Source organism: Culex pipiens, chromosome 1 (assembly GCF_016801865.2).
Source record: "Culex pipiens pallens isolate TS chromosome 1, TS_CPP_V2, whole genome shotgun sequence".
Taxonomy (NCBI): domain Eukaryota; kingdom Metazoa; phylum Arthropoda; class Insecta; order Diptera; family Culicidae; genus Culex; species Culex pipiens.
The window spans coordinates 61,909,379-61,926,243 of record NC_068937.1 but is presented as its reverse complement, the minus strand read 5'-3'; the positions used below and the strand labels follow the sequence as shown (position 1 = coordinate 61,926,243).

General features: G+C 34.0%; 2 protein-coding genes across 3 annotated transcripts in view; one reads left to right on the top strand and one right to left on the bottom strand.

Annotated features, from left to right (window-relative positions):
* LOC120419869 (E3 ubiquitin-protein ligase highwire-like) overlaps window positions 1-16,865 on the top strand; it is a 79,711-nt gene that overhangs the window by 9,447 nt on the left and 53,399 nt on the right. The window lies entirely within an intron of this gene.
* LOC120419871 (uncharacterized) lies at window positions 5-15,288 on the bottom strand. Its single transcript, XM_039582732.2, has 5 exons — window positions 14,945-15,288; window positions 1,412-1,621; window positions 1,023-1,350; window positions 830-961; window positions 5-774 (listed from the first exon to the last, which is right to left on the bottom strand). Exons 1-5 carry the CDS (start codon window positions 15,134-15,136, stop codon window positions 272-274), a joined length of 1,365 nt encoding a protein of 454 aa, XP_039438666.1. The 5' UTR covers window positions 15,137-15,288; the 3' UTR covers window positions 5-271.

The window sequence follows — 16,865 nt, the reverse complement described above, 5'->3', positions numbered from 1 at the left end:
AAGTACACTTTGACTAGAAAGGATTTTTTTTCTGCTGCGCCTTAGTTGTAAGAAACATGAGTTTCTTACATTCAATTTCTACTTGGGAACGATAACATACTTCGATGTACTAGCTATAACTTTTAGGTATCTTAAATCACCCTGTTGATCGTCACGTGTTGACCAAAGGATAAATTAATGGTATTGTGTTGGGCACTAAACTAGCTTTTGCCAGATTTAGGCTTGAGTACGCTAGCTAAGCAAAACTAACACACCTTTTCTGTAACTCATATCATAAATCCGTTTTTAACAGACCATGGTTCTCAATCTGCATCACGATCTGAGTCTCGCGATAGGTCCGTGGTTCCGGCATTACGACCTCCAACGCGCGTAGCTTCTTTCTCCTCTGCGCTAAGCAATACCACGAAACGATTGAGCAAATTAAAACTAGAACAAAAGCACCCACTGTCACACCGATTATTAAATACAGCCAAAAATTATTCTCCAAACATTGCACCCGGCGAATGTCGTTGAACGATTTGAACTCGTTTCCAGCTCCGGAAGTGCTGTAGAAGATGTCGTTTGGATGGCTTTTGAACAGACTGGATTGTTCCAACGAGACCACGTCGTTGCAGGATATGCCGTGAGCAATGTGCACTCCTTCTAGCTGCAGGTTAAAGTCGTCCGAAAAACGCAACGCGTTTGATTGATCTAACTGGCCTATTCGGTTGTTGGAAAATTGCAGCGCAGGTTTCTGTGAGTTTCTACTGAAATAGGAACTGTCCAGGGAAATCGCTACGAAAAGAGGGAAATTACGAAAGGGAAACATTATGTTTTGTCGTTGTTTTACCTATAAATGCTGCATCGTTAATTTTGTTGAAATAATTTCCAGTTATTCGAACACTTTTTCTAATTTGCAAATTTAGAGATTCTCCATCCATTTTTTCAAACTCACTATTCTGGATTTGTAGGTGCGTCACGTCTGCAAAAAAAAAACAACCTTATTATCTATCTGTTCCTCAACCCACCGTAACTTTTCTAACTTTTCATGGTGAACGCACTCGGCATCAGTTGATAAAACGAGCAATTTCTTATATCGAACCGTTCCTGCACATCGACCTCGTAGAAACTTTGCGATGAAATTGGCGCGACAAATTTACTGCCCTCAAGCAAAATGTTGTTCACGTTGAAGCGCTTGAACGCGTGGCGCTCTATTCGGTTGATGAACGTCTCCCCCATCCGGAGAGTTTCCAACCGGTCTCCGATGTTTGCCACGCTGAACGGCCGAAACACTCCGATTCGACATCGGACTAAGGCGATTTCGTGGATTGGTCCGCTGATTAGGTTCGACGGTAGTTCCTCGATGAGGTTCTTTAGAAGGTTAGAAGCAGTTATAGTCAGTTTGGTAGTTAAACTCCCCAAATTTACTCACATTAATGAAACTGATTTTTAGCCGGGCTGCAGGATCATTTCGTGCAAAATTTAGCGCACCAGGTTCCAGGATTAGGTTTTCTACGTTGATGATACTGAGTCGGGAAAGTCCGAATAGGCCCAAGAAAGTGTCGGACTTGATTAGCAACGATTTGCAGTTAACCAGCTCGATTTCGGTTGTACTGCCGTCAAACCTGGGCACTATAAAGTCCTAAAACAACATATTGAATTATGGACATTTGGTTGTATCGAATATACAAAAAAGTCAAATGATACTTGTCGTGTCTAAAAAATGTAAATGCAAATGGCAAAGCGAGTTGTGGCAAATAGTGTCCAGGACATTCGAGGAAATACAATGTACCATCCCAGAGTACCAAAACTTTTTAGCTTGGTGCTCTGCCGTTCTACGCATAATTGTCCCATGTAAGTTTTGGACGATTTTGACTTTATGATATTTTTAAGTTTAGTTTGATGTGTATTTTAAGAAAAACACATAAAATCTGGTACTTTGTTCGGAAACTCATTGAAAACAACACCAAGTCTGTTTGTCCCATCGTTAAACTTCTACGCATAATTGTCTCACCAAGTATTTTCTTACACGGAATCATTAGTTTTACTAACCATTATGTCTTGTTTATCTGTTGTATAGCAACAGAATCACAATTAAGGGTGATAAGCTACTAACTGGGGCGATTAGGGAGACATAGGGCGAATAGGAACCCACGGGACAATTATGCGTAGAAACACAGAAATCATCGAAAAATTTCAATCGCGTTTTTCTCAGTTGCACTTTTTTGAACATGGGACAATTATGCGTAGAACGGCTCCCAACGAAAAAAACTAAAAACCAAAAACGCAGAGCGTATGCTGTCCCCACGCTTCTTCCTCCCCTGTAGATTCAGAATTGTGTTGTTGTTTAAACACTTCGTGCGCAAACCCACTAAAACGAATCATCTCTGTGGTAAACTTTACGCAGTAGGCCTGGCCGCTTACACGTATGTGATGTCTCAATGCATTACAGTGCAATGGCGCACTACAAATGTTAATAAATGACAAGAACAAGGCTAGGCGTAATCTAACCTATATCTTTCTCCAGGATCCCTTCAAAAGATTGGCCGCCTTAGAGTTTGATAAGTTTAGATAAGTTTAGATAACTGTAGGGATTATGGGTTGCAGGATTGAATATGTAATAAATTATTAAATGAGTATTTATTATAACATTGATACAATTCATAAATAATAGTTAAGAGCGCAACAAAAAGTGCGCACCTTCATGAATATTGCCTTGTTAGCTGATTGCGGATGGAGTGCGAGAGCGCGCTAGCGCGCTGCGAGAGAGAACAACAAGCGAGAAAACAACGAGATGCGCGCGGCTGGCGAAAGAGAGAATGAAGATTGTCAAATCAGTTTTGTGGTTAATTTCTGTGGAATAAGACGTGTTGTTTGTTAATTGCAAAATATCTGTGTTTTTATTATAAAAGAAAGTCCCCGATCACGACAATGGCACAGTCCGGTAAGTCGAACCTTTTGATTCATGAAAGATCGTTTGTTTTGCTTGAATTGTTGTGTTGTGAAATCCAACAGTTTTGTTTACCTGCCAGGATGCAGGTCCAAAGTTTCGCTTTGTTGTTTTGCCTGTGTTTTGAAACAGGTAGATGTTTGCTTGAACTTGTTATTTGAAATTGATAAAAGGCATAAAACTATCTGCGATAATTGACGGTCTTGAATTTAATGAATTATTTGCTTGTTGTTGTGATATTGGGAACGAATGTTTTGTTTTGAAGTAGTAAGTTTGGCTTTTCGTTGTGATAATTGAAAACCAATGTTTTATTCTAAGTTAATGGTGGAATTTGAAGGCAAATAATTTGCTCGAAATTTGATTGTTTTTGTACAATCACATTTTTGCTTTAGATTTGATTGATGTTGTTTTGATTGACGACCAATGTTTTGTTTTAATTTGATGCAATGTTTAATTGTTGTTGTGGAAATTGAACTCCAATGTTTTGTTACGAATTAGACTTCATTTTTTTTTATTTTTGTGATTGATGAAAATCAATATTTTGTTTATAATTTGACAAAAGATTTGACAAGATTGTGGAAATTGAAAATCAATATTTCTTTTTGAATTTGATGGAGGATTAGTTTGCGATTGAAGGTAGATAATTTGTTTTTAATTCAGTTGTTGTTTTGGTAATTGAAATCAAATTTGTTGTTTGAATTTTATAGTTGTTATTATAATTGACGACCAATGTTTTGTTTTGAATTTGATGCAAAATTTGATTGTTATGGATTGTTGTTATTATTGATGATCATTATTTTTATTTTGGATTGGATGCTGGTTATTTTGGTAATTGAAGACCAATGTTTATTTTTGAATAAGATAAATATTTGCTTCTTGTTAGTTTTGTTTTAAATTTAATGAAAGATATGCTTGTTGTGGCAATAACTTGATGCAAAGTCCAATAAAATCACAAATTACAAAATTTACAGGTTTAATTTTGATTGAAAGAGTTGATTGTTGATGAGGGCATTAAAGACCAATGTTTTGTTATGATAAGATGACAAATTTGCTTATTTTTGCGATAAGTGAAAACCAATATTTTGTTTCGATTAAGATACGAGGTTTGATTGATATTGTGGTAATCGAAAACCAGTTATTATTTTGAATATGCTGATAGATTTGCTTTTTGTTGTGCAATCGAAGGCCAAGATTTGTTTTCAGAATTTGAGTTTTGTTATTATAGAAAGGTATTTTTTTTCGGTTTTAAATTTCATGCAATATTTGATTGTGGTTTTATAATGGGCAATTTTGAGTTTTAAATTTGACGCAATATTTGATTGTTCATATGGTAATTGATGACCAATGTTTTGTTTTGAAGTTGATGCTAAATTTGATTATTAATTTTATGGTCAATGAAAAAATGTATAGTTTTCATTTGAATGAAGATTTGATTTGATTGACGATAAATTTTTAGTGTGAATTTGATGCAATATTAGATTGTTGCTTGATGCTGTGGAAATTGAAAACTATCGTTTTAGAATTCTAATGAAAATTTTATAGATTTATGCAGAAATTGACAATCAATGTTTTGCTTTGAAATTTGATTTGAGCAACGTTTTTTGCCGTTATAATTGATTAGTCATAGTTAATTTTGAAGTCTCTTCTGTGTTGGAGACTGACAAACCTCTGTGATGGTAGTCAGAAAAAAGTCTCCTGTGTGTTGGAGCCTGACAGACCTCTGCGATGGTAGTCAGAAAAAAAGTCTCCTCTGTGTTGGAGCCTGACAGACCTCTGCGATGGTAGTCAGAAAAAAGTCTCCTCTGTGTTGGAGCCTGACAGACCTCTGCGATGGTAGTCAGAAAAAAAGTCTCCTCTGTGTTGGAGCCTGACAGACCTCTGCGATGGCAGTCAGAAAAAAAAGTCTCCTCTGTGTTGGAGCCTGACAGACCTCTGCGATGGTAGTCAGAAAAAAAAGTCTCCTCTGTGTTGGAGCCTGACAGACCTCTGCGATGGTAGTCAGAAAAAAAAGTCTCCTCTGTGTTGGAGCCTGACAGACCTCTGCGATGGTAGTCAGAAAAAAAAAAAGTCTCCTCTGTGTTGGAGCCTGACAGACCTCTGCGATGGTAGTCAGAAAAAAAAGTCTCCTCTGTGTTGGAGCCTGACAGACCTCTGCGATGGTAGTCAGAAAAAAAGTCTCCTCTATGTTGGAGCCTGACAGACCTCTGCGATGGTAGTCAGAAAAAAGTCTCCTCTGTGTTGGAGCCTGACAGACCTCTGCGATGGTAGTCAGAAAAAAAAGTCTCCTCTGTGTTGGAGCCTGACAGACCTCTGCGATGGTAGTCAGAAAAAGAGTCTCCTCTGTGTTGGAGCCTGACAGACCTCTGCGATGGTAGTCAGAAAAAAGTCTCCTCTGTGTTGGAGCCTGACAGACCTCTGCGATGGTAGTCAGAAAAAAAAGTCTCCTCTGTGTTGGAGCCTGACAGACCTCTGCGATGGTAGTCAGAAAAAAAGTCTCCTCTGTGTTGGAGCCTGACAGACCTCTGCGATGGTAGTCAGAAAAAAGTCTCCTCTGTGTTGGAGCCTGACAGACCTCTGCGATGGTAGTCAGAAAAAAGTCTCCTCTGTGTTGGAGCCTGGCAGACCTCTGCGATGGTAGTCAGAAAAAAAGTCTCCTCTGTGTTGGAGCCTGACAGACCTCTGCGATGGTAGTCAGAAAAAAGTCTTCTCTGTGTTAGAGCCTGACAGACAGACCTCTGTGATGGTAGTCAGATTAAAAAAAATGAATAATCTGTGCTGGAGTTCTTTGCGAAAGCAGTCAGATAACAATCTCCTCGATAAAGGAACCTGACAGACTTTTGTGATGATTTTTTTTAAATAACTTCGCAGAAGGAGCCTTATGGATTTTAGAAATATATTGTTCAGCAAATCTTTTCATTCAATTAAGAACCGTCTTTAACATCACAAAAGAAATTGACCTAAGAAAATGAATAAATAAATTTAAATGTGAAAGTGAGCACTTTTTGGTATCCACAGATAAAGCAATATGTATTTTGGAGTTATGTCTGTGAACTACCTAAAAAAATGATTTTAAATTCATCGAATAGGACTAAAACGGTTGTCACTTTATCTAACACTGGAGTTGTCCTCTCTTGAAGGATAAACCTCTAAATTGAAAGACGTTAATGATTAAGTATTCCATATTGATAGTAGTTATGGTTAATTGTTACTTTAATCGATTTACTCAGCTGTGATACAAAAGTTGCTTGAAACCCAACATTATTTCACAGGGAAGTAAAAATTTAAGTAATCGTTAACATGAACAATACATTATTAGTTAAAAAAGGTAAAATAATTCACTTAATAATTAATTTGATGCATTTTTAAATAATAAATAAAGGAATGATTAATCATCAGAAATTCTTGAAATATAATTTAAAGTGTGAGAGCGTTGCGTCACAAGAGAAAATAATACAAATATTTAAATATTAATTTTGAATTCTCGATTAAATTTTCAAAAGGCCCTATCTGCATAGGAAACCTATGAGGGATAGGTTGTTTTGAAAATTTAATCTAGAATTGAGAAGTATGAGTGACAATTTGAGCAACGAAAAAAAAAACATAATTAAAAAAAAACTAGGAAACATTTATATTTATTATATTAATTTTTATTTTTCAATGCAATATCTGTGATTTGTATCAAAATAGTTCAAAATCATTCATTAATTTCGATAGAAATTATATTTTAACAATGTATCATTTTATTGAGTTAAAAAAACACTTTCAGAATTTTAGTAAAGTAAATATATCAAAATTAAATTAAAAGAAACATTATTTTAAAATAAATTAAAGAAACTTTGGGGTTCTTTAATCGATTGTACTTAATTATGAAACCAAACTTTTTCAAATTACATAACAGGAGTTTATCAGTAAAGAAAAAGTTAAAATTTTAAATAAGAAAAGATACCATTGACAGGGATCGTAAAGATCGTGATTAAAAAAAAAAGTTTCTGTGAACAATCTACTCAAGTAATATATCAAAGTTGCTTGGAACCCATTTTACATTACGAGAAAAATAAAACCAAATATTTACAAATAAAACATTAAAAAAATCTTTCAGCTGTTTTTAGGTAAGCAAGATACGTTTTGAAGGAATTTATGGTTAGGATATTGTCTCCTCCGTGTTGGAGCCTGACAGACCTCTGCGGTGGTAGTTTGAAAAATGTTTCGCCTGAGCTGGAACCCTTTGAGAAAGTAGTCAGATTGCAATCTATACATCTATGCATTACAAGAATAAATGAATAAAATATTTTTTTTTTTGTTGTTATCTGATAAGCACAGTACATTTTGAAGGTATATATAAATAATATGACCTTAAACATTGTTTTGATCATGATTAAATGTAACATTAAATAATCTAATCTACGGTAATATCAAAAGTGCTTGAATCCATACCTTTAGCTACTTTAAATACAATTTGAAGAGAAAATTAATTTGACATATAATAGAAATCGAATATAGCGGAACGTCATTTATTTCAATTTATATATTTTATTTTTATTGCAACAATTTACCACATGATATTGTTTTATTCATTAGAATAATATTTTCTGAACTATGTTTTGTTTCAAGATAAACAAAAATATTATTAAGTAGACACAACAGAGAAAAAAAAAACTATTCGGTAAAAACTATCGTTTGTTTGGTTAAAAGATCGCGTAAGTGAATATTAATAGAAAGTTCAAAATTTTTAATATAAAAGTTGAAAAATGTTGATACTACCATGCATTTACAGAACAAAATCGTTAAATCGGTAAAAAAAAATTTAAGAAAGCTTTTGTGGCAAGAATAAACAACATTTGATTTTATTTTTTTATAAAAAAATGTATTTTGTGCAGCAAAGCACATTTTGAGCATTAATTGAATTATTTATATTATTTTTGCAATTTGCTTCATTTATTGAGATTGCTTTTTAAGAAATCATCCTAAACTGAAATACGGACTATTTTTTATTTTATGAAAGTGTACCGGTACTGATGAAAACAAATTCTTTAAAAATATTACTGATTTTGCATTTTAGTAATTTTTGCCATGATTTATTAACAGTTTCAAAATTAGTTAAAATGCGGTAATTTTTGATACAATGTTAAGCGGTGTATGTACATCTGAAGGAACCGGTCAAGAAAAAAAATAAAATGGGCAGCAGTAGAAGCGAAAGCAAGCCAGATAGGGTGAAGAAAAGCCCCAAGAAAACGCTCCCTCTTCTTTGTTCTGCTGTTCGTTAAGCCTTCCTTTCCTTCCGATCTCCATATTAGCCTTTATATATAAAAAAAAAGTTGTTTGTTTTAGCTGTACAGCTTGGTTGGGAATAAATTACAGAAAAGTACAGATAAAAAATATTGAAAATGAGGAAGGAATAAGCTTGCTTGTAGATCCATTTTGGGTGTTTTTGGGTATTAATTACAAACATATACTTTTTGTCACGACTGCATTTAATATTAAAATCAGTTTATGTTTAACTTCAAGTCCCGTCTGGTGGATCAATCGGACGTGGCACTGGGCTGATCGATTTGAACTCCGTGGCGGGCGCACATAAATTCAAAGTGTAAATTTGAGTAAAAACAATATCTGTGCCTGTCATAGTTTTTGTTTCAGATTTTTTTTTTTAAATAAATTAAATAAATTACCACATTGTATATATTTTTAGAAATGTTTATTCTTTGTTTTATATGGTACACATGAATTTAAAACTTTAAAAACGCCAGGATTATGCTTCATTTGTTATTTAAGTCAGCAACATGTTAGATTTTTGAATTTAGAACACATTGTTTTATATTTCATATTCACAAAATGATAATAAAGAAAAATAATTTGATTCCATTTAATTCGAAATGTTTAAAAAAAAAATTGCTTTTGAATTTGAATTATTATTTATTTAAATCGTGTTGTGTTGTTTCAGCAATGTTTGTAAAATTTGCTTTTTAATTTTAAATTACATAAAATTTAAAGAAAATCAGGTAAACAATCACTAATCTCGTATTGCATAAAAAATTGATAAACCTGCGTTTATTTGAGAAATATTTGTGGTTTTTGTTTTTCTCCTCGTTTTTTTTCTTTTTCTTATATTTTCAGGTGTTTTAAATTTTCAACCTCATCAGTGCATTCCATTTTCTACAACTCCTGCGATCGGATGTCAGTCTCTTGGACAACATAGATGAAACATTTCGAAGACTGCGCTTTCGTATTTAGAACAGCATGAAAACAAAGTCGAGGAACCCGACGAAAATCTTTTAGGAAATTTAAAAAAAACATTGATTGATTTAGCATTCATGCAATTTTTCTGTTAGGAATTATGATTGATATTCGTCATCTTGAGAGTAGAAAAGAGGGAGAATGTAGGGATTATGGGTTGCAGGATTGAATATGTAATAAATTATTAAATGAGTATTTATTATAACATTGATACAATTCATAAATAATAGTTAAGAGCGCAACAAAAAGTGCGCACCTTCATGAATATTGCCTTGTTAGCTGATTGCGGATGGAGTGCGAGAGCGCGCTAGCGCGCTGCGAGAGAGAACAACAAGCGAGAAAACAACGAGATGCGCGCGGCTGGCGAAAGAGAGAATGAAGATTGTCAAATCAGTTTTGTGGTTAATTTCTGTGGAATAAGACGTGTTGTTTGTTAATTGCAAAATATCTGTGTTTTTATTATAAAAGAAAGTCCCCGATCACGACAATAACAAATGTAAATGCAAATTGCGATTGACATTATTGACAAAACTTAAATGTTATCGCTATTTTCGTGTGGAAAATTCTGACAGCAATGCTGGAAAGGAGAACGGTCACTGACAGAAATTGCCGATATTTGAAAGAGTCGAATCGGTCGAAAGATTTCAATCGCGTTTTTCTTAGTTGCACTTTTTCGAACATGAGACAATTATGCGTAGAACGGCAGCGCAAGTCATGAATGTTTTTTGGTAAACTTCAATGAGATCAATTTTGTTTATTTTGCATTTGATGGTAAATTAACCGTCCTACAATATTTATAATACAAAGATTGCAAGTAGAGTGTGACGATTCTCGAGATTTTCAATTTCCCGGGAATCGAGAGTTGAATGTGGCCATTTCCCGGGAAAATAATTTTAAAAAAAGTAAAAAATATTTTTTTTTAAATGAACTTACTTACAATTGATTCTTACTTTTTCTATGAAACGTTAATTGAAGTATCCTCATTATTTAGAGGAACTATATCTACCTTACATTTTTTTTTCTAAATCTTCAATTACAAGATTGAGCTTTTTGGGACTCTGGGACTGACTGGGAATTATAGATTAAATGTTTACGAATAATATATAATTTCCTAGTATCGGGATTTTTGCAATATGATAAATAACAACTCAAACAACAATTTAAACTTGTTTTTTTTTTCATTTTACGGCCAACTGTAAATATTAATTGAAGAAATATCTATAGTTATTAGGAAAACCCAAATGTTCACAATTGGCGGACAATAAATTTACAAAGGTTGCCAAGTTTTTTTCCCCAAAATATAATTGAAAAAAAACCTTGATACAGCGAAATTAACTTAAGGATTTACAATAATAAAAAAATATTAGTATTGCTATACTCGAGAGAGGATATGGAAATTGAACTTATTTTAAAAAAGCTTTACCCGCTTAGAAATAATAAATAAAAATCATGTTTAAAAAAACATAAAATTTAATTTCAGGGGTGTAACTGCTAAGTATGCTTTAAGGTAAATTTTGGGTTCCAATTTTTTTGGCTTCTCTCAATTATAATTATTGGAATTTATAATTTACACTTTCTGAATAGGAAGATTAGAGAAGAATTGGTTTATTCGAACTTGAATATCGAGCATTGTCCAAAACAATTTAGAATTTTCCAAATAATTTTCTGATTAGTTTATGTAATTTTGCTTCGATATTTATAAGTTCTAAATTTCCCGGGAGTCTCGACCAAATTTACCGGGAATCGAGAGGTCCAAAAATAGTCGTTTTCTCGGGATTTTTTTCATGGGAATTCCCGCTCGTCACCCTCTACAGTATGGCCATAAAAAAATGCGACTTTGTTATTTGGTGAAAATCGGCCCTGTTTTGACTATTTACGATGTATGTAGCATGTGTACATGTTAAATGGGATCCAAACAAACGAATAATGCATTGAAAAACTTTTCTTTAGCTTTAAAAAATGTCACAACACATTTAAACTTAAAATTCTCCAATTTGCTCCCAGCCCAGGCTATATAAAGGAAAATTGACTTTTCTATGTTGTACGGATCAAAAAGTAAACAGCTTCCAAGATTACTATTTTTGAGACGTGTCAGTCACAATTAGTTTCATCATTCTATTTACCAGTTATACTAAAACAGTGACCTTTTCAAAAATATCCCGATTCTGAAAATGCTTCAATTTTTACGAGTTTTTGGAGCCTGCAATGATTCAAGGGGAAAAAATAATTCAACAAATGATGGTAATTGACTCTAACAGATGCCCTGATATGACTTTTCAGCAATTCCCCACGAAAACAGCATGATTCGAAAAAAAAGTTCTCTGATCGAGCTCAATTTTTTTCTGGGGGATCCTTGGCCGAAATAATTAGACCCGTATTTTTTTTTTTTGGCTATTAGGGTGACCTACGCCGTGTTAGGGTGGTTCGAAAAATGGCAATTTTCGTCGATTTTCGCAAAAACCACTTTTTTCAAAAATCATATCTCCGCGCCATTTCATCCGATTTTAGCTGTCCTAGACGCAAAAAAAAGGTGATTAGTTTGGCTATTTCGGAAAAATGGAAAGAAGTTTCAAAAATCTAGCTTAACATTTGAAAAGGTTGAATGAAAACATAAAATGCTGTTTTGAAGGTCTCGGGACCAAAGAGCCTATGTCTGAAATTTTTTTTATCGGATTCCTCGGAAAATTTCACATAACATATCAAAAAATTGTGAAGTTATGTTTTTGATACGATTGAGATACGATTTTTTGAAAATAAAAACTGGATTTTTCGACGCGCCACGCGCAAAAATGGGAAAATGACGAAAACGGGAAAAATCGACTTTTTTCACTAAAACTGTGATAACTATAAAATTTCAGCGATGACCTATACTGCCCATGATCGCATAAATGTCCCATATGCATTTTCATCGTTTTTGAGTTAATGATGCAGTTTGGTTCTAAATCGTGTGCTCTTTCAGATAAGCCAGAAATCAGGAGGAAATCCTGTTTTTTCACGAAAACTTAACACGTAGCCTTATGTGTGGGACAAACTTCAAATGCGTTTTTCTCAGCTTGCTCTTTTTGCATATGAACAATTCTCTACCAAAACCGGAAATGGATTTTATTTGTATTTTTTTCTTTGGCTCAAAATTTGCGGGGGCCTTTCCTATGACCAAATAAGCTATTTTGTGTCATTGGTTCACCCATACAAGTCTCCATACAATTTTGGCTGCTGTCCATACAAAAATGGTATGTAAATATTCAAACAGCTGTAACTTTTGAGTGAATTTTGTGATAAATTTGATTTCTTCGGCAAAGTTGTAGGTATTGTTGAGGACTTTTGAGAAAAAAAAATAGGTACACGGAAAAAAAAATTGCTTTTTTTTATCAGTGATTTTTTTATCAGCTTTTTTTTCACTAAAACTCAATTTCCCAAAATACGTATTTTTTGATTTTCGAGATTTTTTGGTATGTTTTAGGGGACAAAAATCCGCAACTTTTGAGCCATAGAGAAACATGGTCAAAAAATCTGCCGCCGAGTTATGATTTTTTGAAAAAAATAGTGATTTTTGGAAAAAAAATCAAAGTTTCATACAAAAACAAGTTTGACATTATTTTTTGATGCAAAATTGAATTTGCAATCGATAAGTACTTTACAGATTTTTTGATAAAGGGCTCCGTTTTCAAGATATAGCCACCGAAAGTTTGATTTTAGCGAAATATTTGCAGTTTTTCAATTTTTAAAAATAGTGACCATGAGTGACCATTTCTAAAAATATTTTTTTTTAAAGTTCAGAAAATTTGCTATACAATTGTCTAAGAGACATTAAAGATTGGACCTCGGGTTGCTGAGATAGAGCCGCTTTAAGAAAAAGAAACACGAAAATTGAAGTTTTCTAAGTCTCATCAAAACAACCCACCATTTTCTAGTGACCATATCTCAGCAACTAATGGTCCGATTTTCAATGTTAATACATGAAATATTCGTGAAATTTTCCGATCTTTTCGAAAAAAATATTTTGAAAATGTTTTAATCAAGACTAGCATTTCATGTATTTACATTGAAAATCGGACCATTAGTTGCTGAGATATCGTCATTAGAAAATGGTGGGTTATTTTGGTGAGACTTAGAAAACTCAAATTTTCGTGTTTCTTTTTCTTAAAGCGGCTCTATCTCAGCAACCCGAGGTCCAATCTTCAATGTCTCTTAGACAATTGTATAGCAAATTTTCTGAACTTTAAAAAAAATATTTTTAGAAATGGTCACTCATGGTCACTATTTTTAAAAATTGAAGAATTGCAAATATTTCGCTAAAATCAAACTTTTGGTGGCTATATCTTGAAAACGGAGCCCTTTATCAAAAAATCTGTAAAGTATTTTTCGATTGCAAATTCAATTTTGCATTAAAAAATAATGTCAAACTTGTTTTTGCATGAAACTTCGATTTTTTTTCCAAAAATCACTATTTTTTCAAAAAATCACTATTTTTTTTCAAAAAATCACTATTTTTTCAAAAAATTATAACTTGGCGGCAGATTTTTTGACCATGTTTCTCTATGGCTCAAAAGTTGCGGATTTTTGTCCCCTAAAACATATCAAAAAAATATTTTAGTGAAAAAAATGTTGATTATAAAAATCCGCAATTTTTTTTCCGTGTACCTATTTTTTTCTCAAAAGTCCTCAACAATACCTACAACTTTACCGAAGACTTGATGTCTTGATCACAAAATTCACTCAAAAGTTACAGCTGTTTGAATATTTACATACCATTTTTGTATGGACAGCAGCCAAAATTGTATGGAGACATGTATGGGTGAACCAATGACGCAAAATAGCTTATTTGGTCATAGGGAAGGCCCCCACAAAGTTTAAGTCAAATAAAAAAATGGTCGAAATCGGCCGATTTCGAAAAGAGTTGCTCATATGGGACATTTATGCGAACATGGGCAGTATACATGTTAGGGTACCAAAATTTCCGTAATTAAAAGACGCAACTTTTGGTACCATAACGTCTATAGGTCATCCATTATTGTAGCCCACCAATACCCAATTTTGGCGAACTGCAAAAAACTGTCATGAAAATATCTTCAAAACATACCAAACTAACACCATGATACATAACAAAATCAGTTTGTCAAATACATTTTAGAATGGAACAATTTTTCGGTGAAAAAATGCACATGTGGCATTTTTTTATGGGCCATATTGTTATTGCAAGTTATTCAAAAAATGCTGAGATTGGAGTTTGATTCATCATTTGGGGTTCATCATCTTGACAATTTCAGATCTTTCGAAACAACTACTGTTCGTTTCAATATTAGGTTTGATTAGAAGTAAGGTAGACACAGCTTTTAACTACGTGAGTCATATCTGTATGGTATGTGAAAATTAAGCGTTACTTTTTTACGGAAAATAGTCAAATAGGGATGGAATAATCACAAAAATAACATTTTCGCTGGCGAACTTTATTCACCCGCGAAAGAGAGAAGAGGCAAATCACGCAAAAGAAAATCGCTCTCGAAATTCTCCAAGAAAATCAATCTGCTGATGATGTTTTGTGAACTTCCTTGTCAGCACCACTTAGAATTACTTATTTCGTTTTGTTTACACACATTGGCCATCTACAAAATGTGGCAGATCATTTTTCGACGTGTGACATATCACTTGCAAGTGTAGTAGTGAAAAAGATATTCCGCTAAATAATCAAGATTCGGATTTTTTCTCTTGATGAACGTTATGATGATGATTATTCCATCGCTGCTTACGAATCATGTTTTCCTAAACTCTTCACCATTCACGTACTTCGTTCCGGTAGCCACAATCGCAGATTCTCTTCCCGAACCGTGGTGTCACATCGTGGACACAATCCACCGCTCCGTGGGCATCCAAATTTCCGAAATCTTCTGCCGCGATATTACGTCCACTCAACGCGAGATATGCCACAATTGTTCGAAGGAGCAAGAATCGCACGTGGACCACTTTGAATTTCATCATTTTATCATTCTATGCTGGTTTTAAGCAATTTTAAACTGATCAAACATATTTGTCACAAGTTTAAACCGTTGCACAATTACTCAAGCAAAGAAAAGTCGAAACAGTCTGGCCAAATGTGGAGCTGATTACGGTTGATAGCGAACTGACTTACCTTCTCTCTAACGGGCACCCAATGAGTGTGTCACGACGGCGATAAATAGCGGCCAAAGATAACACATTGCCGATAACGCAGAAAATAAATATAAACAGACTTTTCGTTCAGTTCTGCTTCTGCTCTTCCCACTCGATATTGTGAATGAGCTTGTTATCGCAATGAGAGCCCTTTTGATGCTTAGCTCTGTAATAGTATACTTTCTTTGTTGCCTTTGTTTTTACTATTATCGATGCCCGCTGAACGCTACTAAAATAGTAAGAGTTCAGAAAGTTTGGATGTGTGCCTTGCTTGCTGCAATTATCGTTTAAGTAATCATAACTAATTATTGATTGCAGTTCCTCAATACATTTATTTTAACCTAAGTATTTCTCTAGAATTTCACAAGTGTTTTCGACCTTTACAATGTTGTACATATGTCTAATAGCGTGGTTCACGGATATATGAATAACACAAAGGTGTTTAATTTCGAACGCCGGAATTTTATAGTACTATGACCTCAGAGTCTAGCCTTAAAATTTCAACTCATTTGGTTAAGGTTTAGTAGCTCCAGTTTTGATGTGAAGAAAGCATGGAACTTAAATTAATTTACTAAGAAGAACCGTAACTTTTAACATCTTCTTAGAGAAAGTTTCCCAAAACCCTATCAAATTGTCGTATTCTTAAGTTTCTTATAGGTTTTAATCCGGAAAACAACTTTGTAGAACATAACAAAGCGCTGGGAATTGATCCCGAAAAGGTACAGGATATTTTTTGGAGTTTACTTTTTTCGGCAAAATTACAAAACATGCTCAAAAAATTACCCTGTATCTTTTCGGGATCAATTGCTAGGCACTTTGCGATATTCTACAAAGTTGTTCCCCGGATCAAAACCTATAGAAAATCTCTAAGAAAAGGAAATATTACCGAGTTGAGGAAAACTTTCTAGAAGAAGAGTTAAAAAGTGATAAATAAATCAAATTGATTGAAATTCCATTCTAACTTCAGATCAAAACTGGAGTAACTAAACAATGAGCTCAAATTTGCAGGCTAGCTTCTGGGACTATAGTGCTTGAACATTCCGGTTGATGCGTGCAAAATTAAACATTTTTATCTTTTTCATTTATCCGTGAACCGCAATAATGTCTGTGTCGGAAGAAGCCATTTTGTACCATTGGTTTTTTTTCCATAGATGTGGTCACGCTGGTCATGATCGGTTTTTGGTAAACTTCAAAGAGATTTTATTTGTTTTTATATGTGTATAAAACAATTAACATTTATTGACAATATTATTTTTATACACTTTATTTTAAATTAACCGCAATTGTTTTGTTATGAAAATCATCACGCCTTCCGGCGGACGGGGAAGTAAATGTTGTTAGCTCAGTTAGGTCGTTAGTTCAGTCCAGGTGTAGGAGTCGTCTCCCTGGGTCATGTCTCCGTGGGGTCGCTGGTAGGCAGTTGAACTAAAAATCCAAAGGTCGTCAGATCGAATCCGGGGGTGGATGGAAGCTAAGGTGAAAAAGGAGGTTTGCAATTGCCTCAACAATCAAGCCTTCGAACACCTAGTTTCGAGTAGGAATCTCGCAATCGAGAACG

Excerpts from the sequence above, each read along its gene's own strand:
- LOC120419871 (XM_039582732.2), bottom strand. The coding sequence starts at position 15,136 with ATGATGAAATTCAAAGTGGTCCACGTGCGATTCTTGCTCCTTCGAACA. Across the intron at positions 1,622-14,944 it reads ATTGTGGCTACCGGAACGAA|GACTTTATAGTGCCCAGGTT; the intron begins GTACGTGAATGG and ends ATGTTGTTTTAG. Across the intron at positions 775-829 it reads TAACGATGCAGCATTTATAG|CGATTTCCCTGGACAGTTCC; the intron begins GTAAAACAACGA and ends CTCTTTTCGTAG.